Raw genomic sequence first — 15,297 nt, 5'->3', positions numbered from 1 at the left:
GGAAAATAAACTAATCTGTGGGGGCATAATTATTGATTCCAACAAATAATGGTTATGTTTGATGTTGTAACTTACCTGTTTACTATTGTAGTTTGGGGTTTTTTTCAGTTTGTTTCCCAAGTATTTTGCAATTAAAGGTGCAGTGTGGGCAATTTGTGTAATGCCACGTTTGTGCAATAGGTGGCAGTCGTGAGGCTTATAGTTAATATTGTAATTCACAAAAGTCCCAGCTATAAGATTCTAGTTAAGCTGGTAACTTTTGCAAGTATAGCCTACCTACAACACATAATGGAGTCAAATATCAAATTAGTTTTTTATAAATTAGCTTATTGCATCATCTTACATTGTTTTTTTTAAGCACACACTGAACCGCCATGACCATGTATCATGTTAAATGTTAATGTGCATACAAACTGATATAATTTTGAAGTTTGATTTGGCGCAATCAATATTCAAAAAACCCAAAATGCAAATCTGACTCATTTGGTTTTATTATTTTGTTGCATTACAAAACAGCACTGAAACACGTGCAACATTTTCAAGTTTTCAACAGTACTATTCACCTGTAAATGTCTCCTCCGAGGTACAATTAAAAAATTATACTCTTACAAAGACATTTGTTAAAAAAAAAAAAAAAAAAAGAGGCCTACTAAAGTATTGGTTTGTAAACAGCTGTCAGAGGCACCAGTCACACCAGCGCCAAGTAGCACTACCAGGCACCAGTATGTTTCACATTTCTCCAGATAATATTTTAGTTTACGCGGCGAATCAGCCACCAACGCCTTGCACAAAGGAAAGCGCCACAGCAACAGATGCACAAACAACAAGGATGTTCAGCAACAATCTACTGATGTAGGAGCTGTGACATTTCCTCCCGTGGCCTCTGCTCCTGAACCACTGCACGACCTCGTCCAGGTTGTACTCCTCGGGCTCGTAACCGAGCTCGGCCCTCGCTTTCGCCATGCTGAAGTAATGTGTCACGCCGGTTTTGTACACCTCTGTACGCGTCAACAGAGGCTGGAAGTTGTAGAGGGGCCCGACGAGGTGGTGGATCATCTCTGTGAGAAAGGCAAAGAAGTAAATAAGTGTGACAGGGAGGCGTAGTTTAGGGAACGGATAGCCCAGGCCCTCCACCAGGGGTCTGAAGAACTCAAAGTTGTTGACCGGCCTGCCGTCCGAGATGAAGTAGGCCTGCCCCGCTGAGCGGTGCCGCTTCTCTTTGGTGAGGGCTTCTGCTGCCAGCTTGTGCGCAGACACCAGGTTGTCCACGTGGACAAACTCCACCAGGCTGCCGAGATCACCGTAGACAAACCGAAAGATGCCCTTCTCTATGTATCCAACGATCCTGGGCAGGTGCCTCTGCTCCCCGGGGCCGTAGATCCCCGCTGGGCGCAGGGCACAGGTCCTCAGGACCCCGGGGTGGCCCTTCAGTGCCGTCCCGTTGGCTTTCAGCACGGCCATCTCCGCCAGGGACTTGGTTCTGGAGTAGTGGTCCGGGTGAAGGTGGAGAGGGAGATAAGGGAGGCTTTCGTCGCCGTTCTCGATGACCTGGCCTCCGAAGACCACGTTGAACGTGCTGGTGTAAACCAGCCTGGACACTCCGTGCTCGACACAGGCCCTCAGGATGTTCCGTGTGCCTCGGACGTTGACCGCCTCGATCAGATCCCGGTTGAGCTGCTCCCTGCCGGACATGCCGTAGGAGGCAATGTGGAAGACACAGTCAACACCTCTGACGGCGTCCTCGACCTGTGCATATTCCCGTATGTCGCCTTGCACAAACACAATGTCTTCAGGAGCCTCTTGGTTTGGAGCCACGGTGTCAAACAGGACGAGTCTGGCTCCCTCTTTATGCAGACATTGAGCAAGTCTGAAAGATAAACCAGTATCAATAGCATTAATAATTTGCACGAAGCTAAACATCAACAAAATGAATAATTAAAGTGGCATACGTGCATTTTTACTTTCAAATATATTTGTTCTCCGACTAAGCTTCCCTGAAATATAATAATGCAACAGTGCCACCTGCTGGCTATACAGCACGCTTACACGGCCACTGCACATTTAATCGCCTTTAAACTATTAAAATAATAATTAAACCATGTTAAATTGTGCTTACCGATATCCAAAATATCCACAGCCTCCAGTTATTAAGAATGTGTCTCTGTGGGCGCTTTCCATTGTCATGGGTCGATTCTGTGAAGGTACAGGACGATTAAATCATAGAAAAACGATCAAAATCTGAGTAGAAAATACACACAGACGCGCACTTATTTACGTAAATATCATCATATTTGCACTGAAATTCGGACCATCTGTTTAACCACGCGTCAAGTTATGCAACAGTGTCCGTGTTGCAGCACAAGACAGTCGAGGGAACACGCCAAGAAAGCTCATGTGTTCCGTCCTGGGGGCAACGCGACACGAGCTGAGAAGAAAACCCGCCGCGAATGAGTTCCGAAATATCGTTCACTCGGTTTTTACTGTACAACACAAGAGGAAGAGGAAGATTGTACCGGCAACGAGAGCACGTCTTTCCCCTGCGCTGCGTGCGTAAAGTTACGCAATTACACCCTCTCATTCGTTCAGGTTTGTCAGCGAGTTGCAACCAGAGCCGTGGTGCAGTGCTGCCACCTGCTGCATGGAGGTGCTGCATGTGCTGTATTGCAAGGCATGTCGTTCTACTGCAACTTCATCGTTAAAGACAAAATGAAATGAAATTTGAGCATTAGCTTTAAACGTGGTGCGATGGGCTGATCACACACACACACACACACACACACACACAAATTTAAGGCAAAGTTGTCAAAATTAATCCCATTCTTTGTTTAAATAGAAGTACAGATACAGATCTCATCATACCTGTCTTTGCGAAGTGTTCTATCATCTCTTACATGCAATGTACTTTCACTGTTCCCTTTTTAACTGGGACCAGGGTTGGGCATCCCTGGTATGGGGGACTAAAAGCGACAAAATTTAAAAAATAAAAAAATACTTTAATGTGTCATTATTATAATTAGATACATATATTTGTCATCAAATCATTAAAATACTACTTCATTACATATGTTTAAAAAAAAACCTGATGTAACTATTTCACCATTTCATTAACTTTATCATGGTCTGGTGTTTCAGTGCTTCACAAATTCATTTGATCATGTTGCACTGCTGGAGTTTAGATCAGGAACTGTGACATGGAAGGCCACCAGAAATGCTGCTGGAGGAAGGTGAGGGTGCGCTGGATACCTGGGTGGCAGGTGAACTTAGGGGAGCGCCCCCCACTGGAGGACCTGAGACCTGACCGGATCAGGAACCACAATAGTGATGAGAAACCCGACTCCTCGAAGGGACTCACGGGTTTTTGAGTCGTTCATCCAAGTGAATCGGTTGTCTGAGTCATTTGAGTCATTTGATTCAATTGCGCATGCGCACTATTTCCACCCGCTCCAGGACCTGGAGGCTCAGCTGAACTGCGACATGAACCACGGGGGAGAATCATGTGTTCATAGTAAAATGCTGAAACACTTCTGAGGAAAATAAACAATAGTACACATTAGTTTTCAGTGGTCCTGGTTTCCTTATTCTAGATTATGTGTGTTGTTTCTGAGGTTTAGTTGAATCAGAAAATAAGTTAGATAAATGATTAAACTGAAGTTTAATCATTTATCTAACTTATTCCCCCCCCCCCCCCCCCCACTGGAGGACCTGAGACCTGACCGGTTCAGGAACCACAAGTGGGACCCGTTTTCATTTTTTATTAAAAGAAAATACAATTAATTAATTTTTCAAACTGAGACTCACTGACTTTGGCTCATTTCCTGTGAAGAACATATATCAGAATACATATTTAATGACCACACACCATACACCCCCCCCCCCCCCCCCCTACACATTCTATTACATATAAGATGTCCGGGTCCACTGCACCCGTGGCTAATAGAAGTGTGGAAATTGATGTTCTGTGTACCACACACACGCACGCGCACGCACGCACGCACGCACACACACACACACACACACACACACACACACACACACACACACACACACACACACACACACACACACACACACACAGCAGGTCTAGACAGGAGGAGGACAGAGTGTAGGTACACAGAACATCAGAGGGTCAAATTTAGGGTCCGCTGCCCCTTTCGGCAGTATATACCATCTAAACCTGCAAAGCATGGTATAAAGATCTGAGCTGCCTGTGATGCCACTTCCCCATATACTTGGAACTTACAAGTCTACACAGGGAAACCTGATGGAGGAGCCCCCGAGAAAAACCAAGGAATGAGAGTTGTCCTCGACATGTGTGAGGGACTCAGTGGACACAACATCACATGCAACAATTTTTTTACCTGACCATGGTGGGAACAATAAGGAAAAACAGGTCAGAGCTCCCACCTCCACTGCTGACTTCAAAGAACTGGCCTGTCGAGTCTTCCAAGTTTGTATACACGGCCGACACAGCCCTGGTATCCTATGTGCCAAAGAAAGGCAAGAATGTGGTACTCATGAGTACACTGCACGGGGATGGAAGAATCTGTGACCAGGAACATCACAAACCAGAGATCATCATGGATTATAATGCCACAAAAGGAGGGGTAGACAACATGGACAAGCTGGTGATGGCCTACAGCTGCAAACGGAGGACTCTACGCTGGCCACTGGTGATATTCTTCGACATGTTGGACATCTCAGCGTACAATGCCTTTGTCATTTGGATGGCACTGAACCCAGAGTGGAAACGAGTGAAGCTCCAGAAAAGACGGCTCTTTCTTGAGGATCTGGGAAAGGCATTGGTGAGACCACAAATCGAGAGAGGAAAACATATCCCCAGAACCCCAGCCTCTGCAGCCATGGTGAGGAGGGTTCAGGAGGAGAATGCTGGTGCCCTGTCCACCCAACCTACAGAACCACAATCTGCAGAGCCTGAAGTAAGTGTGTGATGCTGTTGCAGTACATGTCTGGCACTCATGTCGAGAGAGAGAGAGAGAGAGAGAGAGAGAGAGAGAGAGAGAGAGAGAGAGGTGTTAGAAAAATTCCTGATCTTTTCATTATTCTAGGTTGTGAACACCAGCAACAAGAAGAAGCGGTGCGAAGTGTGCGGACCCAAGATGGACAGGAAAACACAATATACATGCATCAAGTGTAAAAAGTATATCTGCAACACACACACAGTAAAGCTCTGACCCTCATGTGTTGTATAGGCTAGTGGCTAAAGGCCATGTGTTCAATGGGGCTGATGTGTTGTCTTGACTGATATGTTTACTCTGTGTTCATGTGTTCAGCTTGTGTTGTGCACCTGAATGGGTTAAATTTCAAGTTCAGAGAAATAAAAATCAGTAGTTTTGAAAAACCTTGCTTCACTTGTAAATTTGTTTCCACTCATATCTTGATTTTAATTGATTTTCTTTATTTTTAAATAATAAGTTATAAATGTGACCTAACAAAGGTACGGTAAAGGGCAAATATTAACCATATAAATTGTTTATACTGCTTGTAATTGGGATAAGGTAAACATCTGTTCAGTATTTTAACATAAAAGTGTTTGATTGCGAGGCATTAAAAGCCACAAAATGCAATGGGTCCATCAGACCCACAAACGCTGGCGGAGTAACAACAATATGAGCATTACACAAGGGTTAATTCAATCAATTTCCATTAAGTAGCAGCGAAGGTAAAGGGAAGCAGCAACACAATGTTTTCCAGTGAAATAAAGTTGTGATTACTTCTATAAAGTGTCCTGCATGGAGAGAGAGTGCATCACCGGCAGAGCAGAAATGTTATAAAGTTATATTTGCAGAGTGAAAGCATGCACTGGAGTGCCAGCACACATCTCCTATGCATTATCATTAGCAGCAGCTGTACAGATTGTAAAGTCAGCGAAGGAGCCCGCAAGACTCCTGCAACTGTGACTTGACTTTTATAAAAGCCTTTTTATATGCAGATCATCTCTCAACACGGACCCCAAATTCATAGCGGGTCTGTTGGATTAATGATCCTACTCCACCTTCAGTCTTCTTAGCTTCAAGTCTTTGGACGGTCCAACTAAATTGTGCATTTATGTCAATTAAAACACATTTTATGATCAGATATTATCCAGTTTAGTTTTTTTTACTTCAGCCTGACAATCATATTATTTATTGTTCTATATGTATTTCATCAATGGATCATCTAAAGCGCCTCCCCGCTTGATTAAGTAAGTTGTTCATAATTCTATGGCAAGTTTTAAACGGAAAAAAAAATTCAACCAATGGAATTAGACTATAAGGTCACATGACTGATGCTCGTCCCACAAAGACAATGAAGACAGCGTGGCATCAAGATATATTGTGGCCTTTTTATTTGCATCGTAGTATTTTTTCTATTTTATTTCTTATAAAGCGCTCAGACGATTTGGAAAGGCGCCATGACTGTTCGTCACCTCGTTGGGGAAACTCCCAGTTCCCACTTTGGAAAATACACCTGTAGAAGTTGTCAAACTGGGAAATTTCCCACTTGGAAAGTGTGAGGTTTCTAAGAAACAATGAGAAACAAGTCTGATTTATGAAAATAAGAATGATCCACGTGATGAAAATTTTCTATTTGGGGGCAAAGTACATTTTTTAACTTTCACCAAAACCACAGTAATATTAACTGATCTCAGACCTGTGTCTGGTAGTACTCCAAATACACAACTTTCCCAGTGTGAAGCTCACATTTTCCTAAATAGAATATAGACATTTGTCCATCTCTCAATCACTAATGAATGAATAAAACAATTTAAATGTGTCTTTGTTGCTCTGTCTTTATCTGTGAAATTAAATACTCCACATTCTTCAAAGCTGTGGATATGAGATGTATATCTGATACATTTGCTGAGTGCTTTGCTGAGGAGAAATGATCCGTGCTTGTTTGTTATGTTATTTATTTTTAATTCTGTGCAGAGCATGACCCATATCAACAACGATTTGAAGTTGTTGATATGGGTCACAATGATCCAATTCCACTGTGAAACCAGAGAAAACGAGCGGTTGGCAGAGAGAGACATAAATCAACATGAAATTGGTCTTTATTCCCCACATGAGAGACCGCAGTCCCAAACAAACAAAAACTTTTTTTTTTTTAATTATTATTATTCTCCCTTTCTCGCTTGTGCTTCCTCACTTCATCATCACCATCATCATAGGTCCAATTCAGTTGAGTGTACAGAAATTTTGTGCAACAGGTGGTCAGTGTAAAATAAAGGCACCTTGTGCAGCGTGTGGATCCACTGGTTGCTTTATTATAGTAGTGTGAGATAAAATAAAACCACAAGTACATGTTGTAAGTAATTGCATATTCATTTAAATATTGGTAGACTTTTAATAAGTCCACCCCAAAAAAATAAAAGGAAAGAATAAGACAGCAATTGATTTGAGGTTTTAGGAAATGTTCTGCCTGGACAGTAATATAACGTATTGCATGATTTAAGTGTGTAATTGTGAAAAATGTCGATGATCACATCAATATGGACCACAGACAGTACAGTGTACACTATAAAAAAATTAACATAAGCTGCACCCACCATATTTAAAAAGAAAACAATATATTTGTACATATACAGTACAAACCCTTGTCTATAAGTGTCCACATTGTAACAGGGCATGAATTTCACTGTGGGATTGCAGGTTTTTTCTCCTTTTTTTAAAGAAAAAACTAGTTTTATACGCTGCTTCCGTGGTGGGGCGACAGACTGGACTGGAGGGAAAGAGAAAGAGGGAGGGAGGGAGGGCAAGTGAATTACTGCAGAAATACACAAACACTGATGGTTTCATCCAGTGGCGGACCTGGATGGTTTTCAGCCCTGGGCAGCTGCCCACTTTGCCCATAGCAAAATCAAAAATAAACACACACACACACACACACAGACCGGACATTTGAAGCTGGTTTACGTCATAAATGGGTTTTTTTGAGGGACATAGTTGCAAATAGCAAAATATGTGGAGAATTATTCTTTTCTATTTCTGATCACAATAAATGTAGAGAAATATTGTTGTTTTTTTAAGCTCATATACTTAACTGCATTCAGTAATCTGATTACTTTCAATGTAACTTGATGTCCTATGATCCACATGGTTCTAAAAAGTCATTTGATCTCCTGGCCACCTATAAAAGGCAGCACTTCAAATTTTCATTGTTCCTTCATCTCTTGGTGTTCAGGGTCCCTACTAGCGAACCTCAATCCTCAGCGAACCAGGGATTATTCAGAACTTGTGGGATATTTCTTGGATTTCTTGCGACACCTACTGCAACGATGAGATCTTCCTCCATCTCTCTCAGTGCAGCTCGGACAGCCAACCTCCAAAGCAGACAGGTGAGATAAGTTGATAACATTTTTAGGATTTGAAGAATTTCATCATTGCAACTTAAGAAATGCAACTTAGAACTGCTATATCAGCTGTCTACAGAACGTAGATCAATATTACCGTAATTGCCGGTGTCGCCGTCGACTGTTAGCTTCGTGACGTCACGTTCGACGCCCCCGCGGGTCGAGGTGTTGCAGAAAAACGACAGAAAAGTGTGAATATAGTGGTGAAATCAGACATTATAATGACTATATATATATATATATATATATATATATATATATATATATATAAAATCACACTTCACAGTGGTGCTGCTGTGTTGTGGAGATGATCAAACTTGTGACAGATGGAAAACCATGCCAAAAGACTGAATAACTTGCCTTTCCAGATTAAATGTCTATTCTTGGTCTTGGATTTGACTATCTTGGATAGCCTGGAAAATATGTTATAAATCCTATAAATAAAGTTTGATTTGATTTGATTGTATTTTGAATTTTTTTCTGTCAGCACACAAAAAAAACATCTACCTCCTATATTTCCCCTCCTCATGAGAGGTCCTAATACTCTTCTGTACACTTTTGTAGAGGAGAGTTCATTATATTATGACTTGAAGAACAAACCAAGCATTTACTTCCATTTTGTTTTCGTTTCCTTTTTTGTTTGTGCATACATTGAGTGTGTATTCTGCCTTCCTGTCGCCTCCACAGGAGGTGAGCACTGTCGCTCGTCCGCTCAGGAGGATTGAGCTTGACATGTCCAGTAGGGACATTCAGCTTCAGAAGGCAACCAACGCCTGGAAGCCCGGGGTTAGAAGGCCGGTCCCTGCGCTGGACCCAGGAGCTCAGGCCACCGAGGTATTGACATAAGTTCACAAGAGAAACACACTAATATTCCTGAATACAATGTGTTTGTGAAAGAGCTTCATCCACACGAGCCCAAAACATGTAACTCCTTATTATGCAGCCATCATATCTGATAGAACACATTACATTATGTTTACATGATGAGTTCATAGAACTCCCATAATGACTGGATGTGCACGTAAGCAAGCAAATTGATTTCCCCCCAGGAGCTTCTTCGGAAACTCCGGAGCATCCCTAACAAGATGACTCTGGAGAAGTACGAGTCCCTCCTAGCGCAGGTGACGGCTCTCCCCATCACCAGCCTTGAGAGACTGGACGGAGTGGTGAAGCTGGTGCATGACAAGGCCATCGCCGAGCCCAGCTTCGCCACCACCTATGCCCAGATGTGCGCCAGCCTTGCTGCTGTAAGTATGATTTATTTATCTTTGACTCAGATGAATTGTACATGTCCCAGTTGGTCTGCTGACTTTCTTTGTCCTGTATGAAAGAAAAAAATACAGTTTTAGACCAGCTGTCTGGAATCACCACCTTGGGCAACCTGGGAAAATTAGTGCTTTAAGAAACTGCGAGGATGAAGCAAATTAATCCATAATGAAAGCCCTGATTGTGTGAATGTGATGTTTTAACCAACCAATGTGAATAATCCTCTCAGACAAACTTTTGTCTTAAGAGTAATTTTAAACAAAAGAGAAGATGGGCGACTGAAACAGTTCTATAAATGTTGAAATGCTTTGTGCCAGCCTGCAGAGAGCAGCACTCTAAACACCAGTGTGGTGGGGTCTCCTATATTAAATGCTATTAGCGGTCCGCTTCTTCTCCTAACCTCGACCTCTGTCTGTGGTTCACAGATTACCGTCCAAACCAATGACGGTAGCAGTGTGGTACGGTTCCGGACACTGGTCCTGAGACGCTGCAGGGAGCTGTTTCAGGCGAGATACCGGGACCCTGCTGCATCGGTATGCATCGATTAAACTTCAGATTTTTAGTACAACTCTTGCAAAGATGTGTCTGAATAAGTTACCAAGGCTAATATTAATATTTAATTCATATAAATTTTTCTTCGTCTTGTTTTCTTCAGTCAACTGAGCCTGAGCTGGCACAGGCCAGGGCCAGGACACATGCACTGGGGAACCTTGTGTTCATTGGTGAACTTTTCAAGGTTCACTTCCTGGGCGAGGCAGTTGTGATCGGCTGCATAGACCAGCTCCTGAAAACCACCACGGAGGAGTCCCTGGAAGGTCTGTGCAGGCTGGTCACAACTGCCGGTCAGCACATCTCTGACAATGCCAAGGTGAGACTGAAAAAGTTGATTTGTGGATTCAGCAGTTTGCAGAGACATTAATGAGGGTTTCTGTTGGGAATTGAGCCACTGTTTGTTGTTATGAAACAGAGAAACAAAAATAAAACTACGTCTCACCTACTCTGTGTTTTTTCCCTCCCTGGACAAGGCATTTGATGGAATAAAAAAGATCATTGCCGACAAAAAGATGCCGGCAAGAATCAGGTTCCTGATTCTTCAGCCGCCGCCTGACATTCGTGTCCTGCAGGAAAAGTTTGGCACTGGACGTTGTTCTAGTGACTCCAACCTCCTGAGTTCACCACAAAGCAGCTCTTCTCCCAGCTCATCCTGCCCCTCACCAACAGGAGGACCAGCAGGAGGCAGAACACAATTTGCCCTGAAAAAGCCACATGTCAAAGGTCAACTGAGCCTTTTACTTTTGTTTTTTTCCACCCACCAGGATTAATAATTTTTCACTAATTGAGAGAAATAACATGCAGCGCTATAGCATTCTATCGCGCCTGTTGCCGGTACTTCGGATTAACTGGCGTCCTTGTTAACTCGTGACCGACTTCTTTTAGTCGTTGCTGTTCATCCCTGCAGATGTTAAAATAAGATTCACTTCGAAACTTTATTGTAAATGCAGTTGAAGGCGCTGGAAAAGACGGCTACGGATTTCTGTCTGGTTTGGAATATCTGACGTCGGTCACCAGTTAGCATGGAAACCAGTTAATCCGAAACACCATTCCGCTGCGTCGCTCAACCTGACAGTGGGTCCAACAAATATGACCTAATCATTTTTATATTTTCTGTATATATAATTAATTAATATAATATGATCATTAATTAATATAATTGATATAAAAAAATATAATTTTACATTTTGAAAACTTTAAAATAGGCCAGCCAGAAGCTGCTGACACCTGATTGGACAGTTAGACTAATTGACATTTAAAGGGCGTTGGCCCCAGCTTCACTGTGTCCGGAGCTTTGGAGGTGAGAGGACCTGACAGAGTCTCCAGAGTGGTCCAGGCATCCATAACCAGAGGAAGTGTTTACACTGGGAGCTTTACACACTTTATTTTCACTTGTCTGATCAACTCATGTAACTAATTATGTCATGTTAGCAACATCGTAATGTTGCTAACATGTTAGCATTAGACGTGTTGTTCTTGAATTGTGCAGTACTTTATTGATACTTTTTCCCTATATTATTATTATTACACATTTATAGATATCATATCTCTCTCAGACACACTCATACAAACAATTAAAGATTTTAACTGACTTAGAAGATTTTGTGCTGCAGGCTGGCAGAGTGTGACCACTTTTACAACAGTTGAGACCAGAAGGGATCAGGGTGGAGCTGTTGAGATGTTTTTGGGCCTGTGAGCGGGTTAACCACTCAAAAATCCTTCAAATAGTCACTCAGCTATCGAATAACAATCATTTGTTTGAGGCCTACCAATCCCATTACGGCCTGACTACTAACTGCTAAAGCTAACCTGCAATGCTCTTTCTGTCTCCAGAACGGACATTGATGAAGACATCCTGGGGTTCTTCAATCAATGCTTCTCACTAGAACTGGTACGGGAAGTCATGAGTTCTGAGCCTGAACCAGCTGCAGTTGCGCTCTCTCAGCCGGACCGCGGTCCAACTGGTGGCCACTGGGAGCGGACGGACGTCAGAGTGGCGTCTCAAATGTCTGAAGGTCCAACTTCACCAACGACGGCTCCGACGCTCCATCACGCTCCTCCCGCCATCCAGACGGGTCCTCAGAGCCAGGGACAGGTGAGACGTTCAGGGACCGCTCAGTGACAGGACCTTAGAGCTGTGATTTCACTTGTTAACAAGTTAAATATGTAAAGCAATGTGGGACTCTTCAGGTGATGAAATATGAATTATATGTCCACAACTGACAGTTGAGATGGTTGATCATTGAGTTTTAAACGTAGTAAACATAGAAAACACTTTGGCTGGTTATTGTGATTGATGAATTACATCTCTTTTAATTGCACAACAAAATATGCTTTGAATACAAACATTACATTGAATTTAATACAAGGGATTGTTTAACCCTTTAATTAGGCCACAAAATCAAACCTTTCCTGCTGCAATTCTCCTTTAAATATTACCTCACTATATGTGTCGCCTCATAATCAGTTAAAGTGACCTGGTATCTCCTGGTGTTGATTTGAACACTATATTCAACACTTTTCTTTTGTCTCCAGTGTGTTGAGGTAACCTCTCAGACCGTGTATCCTGTCCCCCCTGCTGGTCCTCCTGTCCCTTCCAAGTCCAGGTGAGTTCACCTGTCCACTTCTGACTGTTTGTACCGACATGAACATCATGACATTCAGCTTGTTTACCAGAGCAGAACTTCCAGCTCTGAGTCACTGCACAGCTAGAAAACCTGTTTATTGAGTCTCAGTGAGCCTGAGTGGGAATCACATGTTTGGGTGTAAAACCATACCATCCTATTACATGTCGATTTATGTTTGAACTCTTCCTGAATGCTTGCTCTGTACATTTGTTTTTGGTGTCTGCAGAAAACGAAAACGTGGCAGCCAGCAGGAAGGCGAGCGGCCCTACGTGAAGAAGCCCTGCAACGCCTTCATGGTGTTTTTGAGGGAGCACAGGGCCGCCGTGGCCGCGGAGCTCGGTCTGATGGGGAGCGCCGCAGTGAATGCGGAGGTGGGGAAAAAGGTAAGATGTCCACTCCTACATGTTGGAGATACAAATTCATTACTCATGTTTAGAAGCTGGCTTGTCTTTGTGTGAGTGTGTGTGCTGACAATGTGTTGCCATCTCTCCACAGTGGAAGTCATTATCTAAAGAGGGCCAACAAAAGTATTATGACCAGGCCAGAGTCGAGGCTGGGCTCCATGTACGAACTCTCTCCTCACCTAAAACTCAGAAATGTTCTGCTTTTTTTTTTTTTTTTTTTTTTAAATCAACTGAATTATTAAGGAAACACCAAGCAGTCGGGAATGTTGCTCAAAGCCTTGTGCTTAAATGACGGAAGCTGATTCTTAAATCTGCATCCAGGTACTTGCTGCCTTCCTTGTGTCTCGACGTGTAAATGATACGAGTGAGAGGGCGTTCCTATGTTTCATCTCTCATCTTCACCACAGCAAACGATGCAAGAGCACTGCTGAGGAGCAGCGGCAGCCTCACCAACAGACGAGTGCCGTTCAGGGAACAGATGGAGAGAGGAAGCGGCAGCGGGAGGAGAGTCCCGTGCAAGAACCTTCCAAATGCTTCAAGACAGGAGGAGATGATGGTGAGTTTGAACACTTTTACCCAAGTTCCCAATGAGACAAAACACTGTCATTTGTGGTGTTTGTTGTTCTGCTGTCTGGCAGTCAAAGGTCATCCAATGTTGATATTTGCTGCTCTTTCACTTTATAGATCTGTAGTATTTGTGTCAGACAAAATCAAAGCACAGTGAATTCCATCCATCCATTTGAACATATTAGGATTAATATTAGCCTCAAACCAGTTGCTCTATCATATAGTACAGACATGAGCAAACTACGGCCTGTTAGGCTTTTTAATCCGGCCCGCCGAACTTGTCCAAATTATAGTAAAAACCCATGGATGTGTAAAAACCTCATTTCATTCCTTTTTCACCCTTTCCCCTGCAATACCCTCATTTCCCCAATAGATAGCACACTAGTCTAGACTCCTTTGTTGGAGTGTAACTTTCGTGCTGCCATTTCCGCCCTTCGGTAAAAGCGAGCGGACCAAAGAAAAGAAAAGCGGACACTGAGTGCCGAGTGTTTAAAAACCGCATGAGCTGCGATTGGAGCTGATCGATCTTCAGTCTGACTCCGTCGCACAGGAGAAGTTCAAGTCTCTTAAACTGAATGACTTTTACGCTTCACTTAACGAAGCCACGTTTCCAAACCTCCGGAGGACGGCACAGGAGATGCTGGCATTGTTTGGCTCGACCTACGTGTGTGAGCAGACCTTCAGCGTCATGAATATCAACAAAGATCCAGGTTAACTGACCAGCACCTCAGATCCATCCTGACAATTGCCACAACAAAACTAACTCCAGACTTTGATGCACTGGCAAAAAAGGGAGACCAACAACACTGTTTCTACTGAAATGTGACTTTCTCTACTGTGTTATGAAAAAAATGCATTTGGAAAGTTTGGAGGAGCGTCTTTTAATTAAGAGCAATGTGCGCATTTACGCACAGCAGCTGTACAGTAGCTTAATTAACACGCCGCACATCACTCAATTTAAAGACCCCTTTCTAGTTTCTGCTGCAGGTAGGATATTTTAGTCTATCGCTCAGTACAATCCCTCCATTATTTTGCGGGGTGTAAAACAATTAGAAATTATTGAACTTGAGTAATTCGTTAGGTAATAATATGTTTTGAATGTTGAAAGTGATTCCATTAATCTTTTTCCAGTAAATGTTGATTTCTTTAACTTTGCACCTTCAATTGAAATGTATATAAAACAGACGCAATCTCCAGGTTTGATCAATTACATTGCGTGTCCAAATGCTCCTGGCCCGGCCCCTCTGTCAAATTTTAGAATCCATTGTGGCCCGCAAGTCAAAAAGTTTGCCCACCCCTGATATAGTACCTATTATGTTTGATGCTTCCATTGGAAGTTAACGGCCAATTCCAGGCATAAAGAGATCAATGTGATACGACACTCTCTGTATTTCTTTTCTCTCATGCAGGTCCTGTGCACACTGAGGAATATAGCAGCAGCTTAACAGGGAAGTGAATCAACACAAAGACGGCGGTCTCCTCCGGCTCAAAGGCGCCCAGGGTGACCCCGCAAGACCGGTGTGTGCCT

At 43.0% G+C, this 15,297-nt stretch overlaps 1 protein-coding gene across 1 annotated transcript; it reads right to left on the bottom strand.

Annotated features, from left to right (window-relative positions):
• Nucleotides 1-516: 516 nt before the first annotated feature.
• On the bottom strand, nt 517-2,532 carry sdr42e1 (short chain dehydrogenase/reductase family 42E, member 1). The gene is made up of 3 exons (XM_080499537.1): nt 2,514-2,532; nt 2,117-2,193; nt 517-1,867 (listed from the first exon to the last, which is right to left on the bottom strand). Exons 2-3 carry the CDS (start codon nt 2,182-2,184, stop codon nt 769-771), a joined length of 1,167 nt encoding a protein of 388 aa, XP_080355663.1. The 5' UTR covers nt 2,185-2,193; nt 2,514-2,532; the 3' UTR covers nt 517-768.
• Nucleotides 2,533-15,297: the final 12,765 nt, after the last annotated feature.

The sequence above is a fragment of the Blennius ocellaris genome, assembly GCF_963422515.1.
Source record: "Blennius ocellaris genome assembly, chromosome: 1".
NCBI classification, from domain to species: domain Eukaryota; kingdom Metazoa; phylum Chordata; class Actinopteri; order Blenniiformes; family Blenniidae; genus Blennius; species Blennius ocellaris.
Note: the sequence above shows the minus strand (reverse complement) of the source record. Positions and strands in the feature narration are given on the sequence as shown.